Consider the following 8,971-nt stretch of genomic DNA (forward strand, 5'->3'; position numbering starts at 1 on the left):
CCCCTTAAAATCCCTTGAAATTTATAAACTTCCTTAAACTTTGTAAAATACCTTGAGTCCTATAAAATTATGAAATCTTCAGAATCCTCTTAAATTCCCTCGTAAATCCCGTAAGATCCCATAAAATCTGAGGAAATCCCTTGAAATCTCTTGAAATTAATAAACTCCTTTGAATTTGATAAAATCCCTTGCATCTTACAAACATATGAAAACTTTGGAAATCTGTTCAATCGTCTCGGCATTTTCCGTAATATCACATGAAATTAAAAAAAAAATGAAATCCGTTGAAATCTACTGAAATTTCTAAAAAAAAACACTCTAATTCTGTTTAAATCCCTTAAGTCTAGAGCAATTATTAAATCTATCAAATCTTTAATTCCCTAGGAAATCCTGTAAAATGTGATAAAACCTCTTCAAACCCAATGAAATATACTGAAATCTATCAAAAACCCTCAAATTCTTTTAAAAAATCCCTTGAACTTTGTAAAATTCTTTAAATCTGTTTAAATTATGAAATCTTACAAATCCTCTTAAATCTTTGAAATTCTGTTCAATCACCTCGATATTTCCCCTTATGTCCCATAAAATCTTGTTCGAAAACTTGAAACCTGTTGAAATCTACTGAATTTTATTAAAAAATCTTGAACGCTGTTGAAATCCCTTGAACCTAATAAAATCCTGCAAACTGGCTAAATAACCCCTTAAATCTTTTGAAATCATGAAATCTTTAAAGTCCTCTTAAAACCCCTCGAAAATCCCGTGAAATCCCATTATATCTGAAAGATCCCCTTAAACCCCATTGAAATCCGTTGAAATCTGAAGAAATCTCTAAAAAAAACTTAAATTGTCAAAGCCCCTTGAATCTGGAGAAATTATGAAATCTGTCAAAATGCTCTTTAATTCTCTCAGAACATATAAAAACACTTGAATTCCGTTTAAATCCCTTGAACATGGCCAAATCCCTTAAATATTGTCAAATTTGTAAATCTTTTATATCTTCCTAAATTCCCTTGAAAATCTCGTAAAATCTTATAAAATCTCATAAAACCCTTCGAAATCCCTTGAAATCTACTAGAATACATTAAAAATCCTTGAATTATGTTGAAATCCCTTTATAAAATCTCTGAAAACTTTTGCAATTGTGAAATCTTTTAAATTATCTTCAACCCCTTTAGAAACTCCATACTGAAATCTATCAAAAAACCTTGAATTCTTTTAAAAATCACTTGAAATTTGTACAATCCCTTAAGTCTGATGAAATTATGAAATCTTTGAAATCCTCTGAAATCCCCTAGGAAATCCCTAAAATATCATAAAATATGATAAAACCTCTTCAAATCCTTTGATATTCCTTCAAATTCTGTTGAAATCCCTTGACGTTTATAAAATCCTTGAAATCTTCTGAAATCTTACGAAATAATTTGAAGTTCCTTAACCATTTTATAATCTTTGGAATTTTTTTTTAAATCACGTGAATTATTTAAAAATTTATAACATTTGATAAATTATCATAACAATTTTTAATACTTTGAAATCTTCTAAAATCAGCCAAATTTTTAAAGTCTTAATGAAATCTCTTAAAGTCCCTTGAAATGATTTGAAATGCCTTGATATCTTTCCAACTGCTCAAAAAGCTTTGAAAACCTACAAAATCTTTTAAATCTCTTAAAGTATTTTGAAAATCTTCAAAATCCCTGGAAATTTGTTTAAATCTTTCAAAAGTGCAATCTTTCTGGCGAATATTTTATTTTATCCAATGAGAGAAAATTTTTGAAAATATGTTTAGAGGCGAAGCGAAAAGATATTTGCATTAGCGACCAATTTGAGAAAATTGTCAAAAATATCAAAAGTGTCGTGAGTCCGGGACCTGTTTTTATCTGATTTTTAATTTTTTTTCCTAGTGATTTCCATATTTTTAATGAAATTTTACTCACATTCGCGGGATGATGACTTTCAGCCAAAACCTTAGTTTTGCCAGCAACTGCCACAGGGCTAGAAAGTTCTGGCATTGAATGCTTAAACATTGCATTAATTTTAAACAAATTTTTCTTAAATATTAAAATTCGGATTAAAAAGGCAATAAAATAGTTTTGACACAAAGAAATAGAATCAGATTTTACTTTTAATCATTTTCTTGACAGCTGTAACGTAAATCATTTCTGCTAACTTCAGAATGCTAAAGAATAAAATAAAAAATATGAAGATTATAATAAATAATTGTTTTATTTATTTAATTAAATAAATTTTTATAGAACGTATTATTTGTAACTAAGGTCTTCGTTCTTTTTTACCACCATTTTTTTTAAATTAAGTAGAATTTTACAAATTTATTTATGATTTGGAAAAAGTTGAATACGAGTGTCAGAATCGAAATAATTTTTTACTCCCCGAAAATTTGAAGACACTAACCTATTAAATAATAAATTAAAAAATGTGCAGCTTGTTTGATTTAAATCCCTGACTATGAAAGTGACGAAATTATTATAAAAATCGAGTCTGAGGGAACAGATTAAAAATAGTCTTAAAAATGATTAAGCGACGGAAACAATGCCTAGTATCCTCAATCGTTGGTTTCATGGACAAAAAAAAGCAATCGGTGAGAACTGTTGATCTAATTTTTCTTCTAAATTTTGTAGTTGAAGATACCAAATGATAATTAGGGATAATAAGATAAATTTCTATTTTTCTACTACGAAAAGAATCCAAATCTACTTTGGTTAAAAACTAACCCAGTTTCTAATTTTATTATTACTATGATTTTTATATTTATTTTAAAACCCTGGTGAAACAGAGGTCTAAGCCTAGGTGAAACAGAGGTCTAAGCCTCGATGAAATAGAGGTCTAAGCAGTCCGGTGAAATAGAGGTCTAAACAGTCCGGTCAAATAGAGGTATAAATCTCGGTGAAACAGAGATTTAAGCCTCAATGAAACAGAGTTCTAAGCCTCGGTGAAATAGAGGTCAAAACAGTCCCATGAAATAGAGGTCGAAACCCGGTGAAACAGTGTTCTAAGCCTCGGTGAAATAGAGGTCTAAACAGTCCGGTGAAATAGAGGTCTTAATCTCGGTGAAACAAAGCTTTAAGCCTCAATGAAACAGAGTTCTAAGCCTCGGTGAAATAGAGGTCTAAACAGTCCGGTGAAATAGACGTCGAAACCCAGGTGAAATAGAGGTCTAAATCTCGGTGAAACAGTGTTCTAAGCCTCGGTGAAATAGAGGTCAAAACAGTCCGGTGAAATAGATGTCTTAATCTCGGTGAAACAAAGCTTTAAGCCTCAATGAAACAGAGTTCTAAGCCTCGGTGAAATGGAGGTCTAAACAGTCCGGTGAAATAGACGTCGAAACCCCGGTGAAATATTGTTCTAAGCCTCGGTGAAATAGAGGTATTAATCTCGGTGAAATAAAGATTTAAGCCTCAATGAAACAGAGTTCTAATCCTCGGTGAAATAGAGGTCTAAACAGTCCGGTGAAATAGACGTCGAAACCCCGGTGAAATAGAGGTCTAAATCTCGGTGAAACAGTGTTCTAAGCCTCGGTGAAATAGAGGTCTAAACAGTCCGGTGAAATAGAGGTCGAAACCCGGTGAAACAGTGTTCTAAGCCTCGGTGAAATAGAGGTCAAAACAGTCCGGTGAAATAGAGGTCTTAATCTCGGTGAAACAAAGATTTAAGCCTCAATGAAACAGAGTTCTAAGCCTCGGTGAAATAGAGGTCAAAACAGTCCCATGAAATAGAGGTCGAAACCCGGTGAAACAGTGTTCTAAGCCTCGGTGAAATAGAGGTCAAAACAGTCCGGTGAAATAGAGGTCAAAACCTGGTGAAATAGAGATCTAAATCTCAGTGAAACAAAGATTCAAGCCTCAATGAAACAGAGTTCTAAGTCTCGGTGAAATACAGGTCTAAACATTCCGGTGAAGAGGTCGAAAACCCGGTGAAATTGAGGTCTGCGCATGTGTCACCTTCGCTGATAAAACATCATTTAGGTCCTTTATATACCGCAAGACGACTCCACTTTACTGTTCTTCTAGTTTATTTTTTGTTTTAATATACACGCCAAATTGTTTATTGATTTGTGAAATTTAAGTTTTTATATTATATAAAAATTTATTTTTAAATATAAAAATATTTCTAATTTTCAGAAAATTGGCCGATTATCATGTTTCGTTTGTGACTACTACATTTTGGGAAGTCCTGTCTATGTGATAATGCTGGGCCTGATTGGGACCGTTAGTCCATCGTAATACTCAAATTTATGCATTCAAAAATCAATCATTCTTCAGCAGTCAGAAACATTAAAAAATTGAAGCTTGAAAAATTTTTATTTTGGAACTATATAATTTAAGGGCCAAATAATTCAAACGTTTAAAATGAAAGCTTTTGCTATTTTCTAATTGAACTATTTTAAATTAAATGCCATTTAACTGCAAAATAAAAATATTTAACTTTGATAAATGAAACGGTTCAACGATTTCTGGTTTAAAAATATAACTAAAATTTCCTCTTTTCCAACTCGATAAAAATCTTACAATTAAAAAAATGTTTCACTTCCGAAAAAATTGTAAACCAAAATATCCACCTCTATAAATCAATAAAAATGTTGAAAATAAAAAAGGATCAATCTTCGAATTCATAAACTTACACTGAATAAAAATGTGGAAAGTAAAAAAAGAACAATATTCCAATTCATAAAAGACTGAAAACCAAAAGTTTCTCTTTTCCAACTCAATAAAATGATGAAAAATTACTTAATTCAGAAAAAATTGAAAATAAGTCATTCTTCACTAACACTCAATAAAAATGTTAAAAATAAAAAGAGCCTCTTCCAATTCAGTAAAATTTGAAAAACAAAATTTCCTCCACTACAAATCAATAAAAATGTTTTTAAAAATACCCTACAACCTCGTAAAGTAATTCAAAACAAACATTTCTTCCACTTCGGAAAAAAGTTTCTTTTTCAACTCAATAAAAATCCTGAAAAGAAAAAATGGTTGAAAAAGAAAAGAAAAGAAAAAAACTCAATAAGAATGTTAAAAATACAAAATTTTGCTCTGCTTACTCCAACAAAAATTGAAAATAAAAAATTCTTGAATTGAACTCAATAAAAAATTTAAAAATAAAACATGTTGCTCTATCAAGTTAAATAAAAATTAAACATAAAACTTCTTCCCTTAAACTTAATTAGAATACTAAAAAGAAAAAGTGGCCTTTCCCAATTCAGGAACAAAAATAAAAAAAGAAATGACCTCCCCACGAAATCAATAGAAATGTTAGAAATAAAAAATTATCCATTTTCTAATTTATAAAATATTGAAAATCAAAATTTCCTTTCTTCCATCTCAATATAAAGGATGAAAAATTGCCTCTTCCAAATCAGAAAAAAATTTAAAACTAAAAATGTTCTCTCCTCCAACTCTATAATAATCTTGAAAATATAAAATGATACTCTTCCAATTTGGACAATACTAAAACTAAACTTTTTCCCCTTCCAACACGATAAATATCTTAAAACAAAAAAATGTCCCTCCGCGAATTCAGGAAAAAATATTGAAAATAAAAAGTTAGCCCCCTTAACTTAATAAAAATTCTAAAATAAAAAAATTGCTTTTTCCAACTCAGAAGAAATTTAAAAAAATATTTCCCCCTCCTTACTCAATAAAAATGATTAAAATAAAATATTACCATCTCACAATTTAGAAAAAAGTGACTTTAATCAAACTCAATAAATGTGTTTAAAATAAAAAAATTTCATTCGCCCCTACACTCAATAACAATGTTAAAAATTAAAAAAACTTCTTCCAATTCAGTGAAATTTGAAAAACAAAATTTCCAAACATTTTAAAAAGGTCAACAATCAAAATTATCCTTCTTCAAATTCATAAAATATTGAAAACCAAAATTTCTCTCACTGCAGAAAAAAGTTGACCCTTTATCTCCATAAAAAACTTAAAAGAAAAAAGAGCCTCTTCCATTTAAAAAAAATTTTTTGAATAAAAATTTCCTTCTTTCCAACTAAAAAATTTTTAAAATAAAAAAATGCAGAAGAAATTAAAGCCAAACATTCTTTCCTTTCTACTTGATAAAAACCTTAAAAACAAAAAAAATGTCCCTCTTCCAATTCAGATAAAATTTCAAAACAAAATTTCCTCTCTTCCAACTCAATCAAAATGTAAAAAACGAAAAATCCTTTTCCAAGTCGAAAAAAATTAAATACCAACATTTTTTTCTGTTTTTAATTAATATTGCTAAATTGAAACGTTTTTTTATACATAAATCCTTTCAAGTTTATTTCTGATGGCTCATTCTCAATAAACTGTGAAATATTGCCAAATATAAACAAAAATTTGATAATTTAAAAGCAAAAGGTTAAGAATGGAATATTTCAGACTAAAACAATATTTGAATAGGATTTAAAATTGAAAAAAAGGGTTTAATTACGAATATATTAATTAGAAATAATTTTTAATTATTAAAAAATTTATAAACTTTCAAACGGACCTTTGAATTCGTTTCACTATTAAGTCTTTTGATTTGAAACAGTTTAATTTTCAGTGTTCACTTAAAAGCTAAAAGTTTTTTTTATAACAAACGTCAAATTCAAACGCTTTTAATTTTTATTTGTTTTGGTAGTTTTTTTAAAAAACCATGTTTCTGGAAAGTGTTTTCAATTATTTTAAGAATTGAAGTAATATTATATATTATATGTCTATAATTATCAATTATTATTAATTATATATAATATTATTCTCTTAAAATGAAGTGAATAATCTTCATAGTTGTTTAAAAAAATAAATTATAAATTATTTTCACAATTTCAGCTATAGAAGCTTTTAAGTTTAAAATGGGGTACAGTATAGCTGTAGAGAATATTTTGTTCGAAAAAACCAGCCATCATTTTTCAAACTTCAAAGATTTTTCAAAAATTGCTAAGAAGTGATAGTAAGAAAAAAATTAATTTTTTCTGTTCGTTTCAAAATTTTTAAATAAAAATCATGCTTTTTATTTGAAATGTTTGATTCTTAAAATCATAGAAAAACTTTTTTTTATAGTTTTGATTTTTGGCATAACTACCTCAAGTCTTAAAAATTTCATTTTTAAAGTAAAAGATTCTAGAATTACTTAATTATTTATTATGCATTCATTTTTAATTAATTATTTATCAAAAAATTTAAAATCGAACTTACTTTAAGTTGCATTAGATCGTACGATATTTTAAATTTCTATGTTAAAATCATTTTTGAAGAACAAAAAAAAAGTACCTTAGCCTGGATTTGACCCAGGAATACTACTATCCATGAGTGGAACGTAATTGCAGTGGTTAACGCTACCCTTATGGATAGTGGCGTTTCCGGTTAAAATCCGGGCGTAGGAAATTCTTTCAGTTATTGAAAAATTAATTCCCCGAAGTAATTGTTTCAAGATCGAAATGTGTAATAATGAAAAAAATCCCTTTAGGTCATCACAGCTTTTGATATCATTCGAATTATGAACTACAATTTACCAGTCAGATGTAAATCAAGATCTCGAAATTTGGAAAACAGTAAGTTCTTGTTAAATAATTTTAAAATAATTTTTGTATAAACTTCATTTTTATAAAATAGGCGTTCTAAAACTCGTAAAATTTATTTTATTTATAGGTGTCCCTATCGATGTTGAGAGAGATTTAAAATTAATGACTTGTATTCTCGCAATCGAACATTACACATTAATAATGCTTGGAGCTATAACAGTAAAATATATTTATTAATATGTTTATTCACAATTAATTTTTTTAATGCAACTTAAAATTATTATTGAAAATTAGAAATCTAATTGGAGTAGTAGAGCTGCAAGACTATGATGACACTTACCGACCGAGCAAGGTTCTGTTCTATGATAAGTTACCAAAATCAGGTGATAAACATTCATTAGTAATGCAGATTTACCTTTAGTCGGTAAAACAGATTTCTCCTTGGTCGGTAATGAAAACCCCTACTATTGACCGCGCCTTTGTCGGTATGTCAGGTGCCTACCTTACCGAGTTTGAACTCAAACCCTGGTTAAAGAAATTAGTAATTACCATCGGTCGGTAATGGATATTTACCATCAGTCATTAACTTAGCATAGAACAGAACCTTACTCTGTCGGTAAGTGACGCCATATCCCTGTATCTCTACTACTAATTGGAATTTATTTTTTATTTTTTATTTATAGGAATATCCAATGTTACATACACCATGGCTTTTAATGCAACTATGCATTATGATTGTCGAAGTCGTAGTTTTTTTTGTAAGGCTTTTTTTGGATGGACTTTATATAAAACGAGACGAAATATTCCTCGCGATTTGGTCACTTCACAACTGGCTTCAAGTGTTTTGCTCGTTTCATCGTCATACTAGATACCCAACATAATTCATCTTTGCTTCAAAAATTATTATTCTCAATTATTTAAAAATATCATGTCAATTTTATCTGTCGACCATCTTCAACCAAATTTCAAAGAATTTCAAAAAAAAATTAAAGAGTGTAAGAAATTTATCATATGTATATATACTTTAATCATGTTTCGTAGAAACTATAATAAATTTTTCTAAATCATTTTTGAAAATCGAATTTGAATCTTTTTAAAACTTCCAAGAGCCATAAATATTTTTTAAACTGACGCGAAGTTTTCCTAAAATTAAAAATAAAATTTTAATGCCTTTAAATCATCCAATTTTTTAAAAACTTTTTGAAATTTCCTTCAAAAACTAATATAAAAATTTTGTAAATCATTTAAAATTTTCGAAATCTTTTCAAATTTTTAAATAGTTTTTATCTCATCAAACATTTTTGGCCTCCTAAATAAATAAATATTTAAATCATTCGCATTTTTCCAGATTTTTTCATTTAAACTCTGCAAAATAAAAAAAAATAATAATTTTCCAGAACCTTTTTAGACAATGTTTAAAATCTTGTTAACACTTTTTAAATATTTTTCAAAATTAATTTTTTTAAT

The 8,971-nt window shown here is 28.2% G+C and overlaps 2 protein-coding genes across 2 annotated transcripts in view; one reads left to right on the forward strand and one right to left on the reverse strand.

Annotated features, from left to right (window-relative positions):
* Positions 1 to 2,132, reverse strand: part of LOC117171434 — a 14,852-nt gene extending 12,720 nt beyond the window's left edge. Inside the window, exon 1 of the mRNA XM_033358762.1 lies at positions 1,935 to 2,132. Within this exon, the coding sequence (XP_033214653.1) occupies positions 1,935 to 2,024 (90 nt within the window). The 5' untranslated portion in view covers positions 2,025 to 2,132. The remainder of the gene's footprint in view (positions 1 to 1,934) is intronic.
* A 152-nt stretch (positions 2,133 to 2,284) lies between these two features.
* LOC117171479 lies at positions 2,285 to 8,456 on the forward strand. Its single transcript, XM_033358836.1, has 5 exons — positions 2,285 to 2,596; positions 4,137 to 4,223; positions 7,450 to 7,534; positions 7,632 to 7,723; positions 8,188 to 8,456. Exons 1-5 carry the CDS (start codon positions 2,528 to 2,530, stop codon positions 8,383 to 8,385), a joined length of 531 nt encoding a protein of 176 aa, XP_033214727.1. The 5' UTR covers positions 2,285 to 2,527; the 3' UTR covers positions 8,386 to 8,456.
* Positions 8,457 to 8,971: the final 515 nt, after the last annotated feature.

Source organism: Belonocnema kinseyi, chromosome 4 (assembly GCF_010883055.1).
Source record: "Belonocnema kinseyi isolate 2016_QV_RU_SX_M_011 chromosome 4, B_treatae_v1, whole genome shotgun sequence".
Lineage (NCBI taxonomy): Eukaryota > Metazoa > Arthropoda > Insecta > Hymenoptera > Cynipidae > Belonocnema > Belonocnema kinseyi.

What these genes read in the sequence shown, in the direction of transcription:
- LOC117171479 (XM_033358836.1), top strand. Translation starts at nt 2,528, where the DNA reads ATGATTAAGCGACGGAAACAATGCCTAGTATCCTCAATCGTTGGTTTC. An exon ending in TGGACAAAAAAAAGCAATCG is followed by an intron (nt 2,597 to 4,136) that starts GTGAGAACTGTT and finishes TCTAATTTTCAG; the next exon opens with AAAATTGGCCGATTATCATG. An exon ending in ATCTCGAAATTTGGAAAACA is followed by an intron (nt 7,535 to 7,631) that starts GTAAGTTCTTGT and finishes TTTTATTTATAG; the next exon opens with GTGTCCCTATCGATGTTGAG.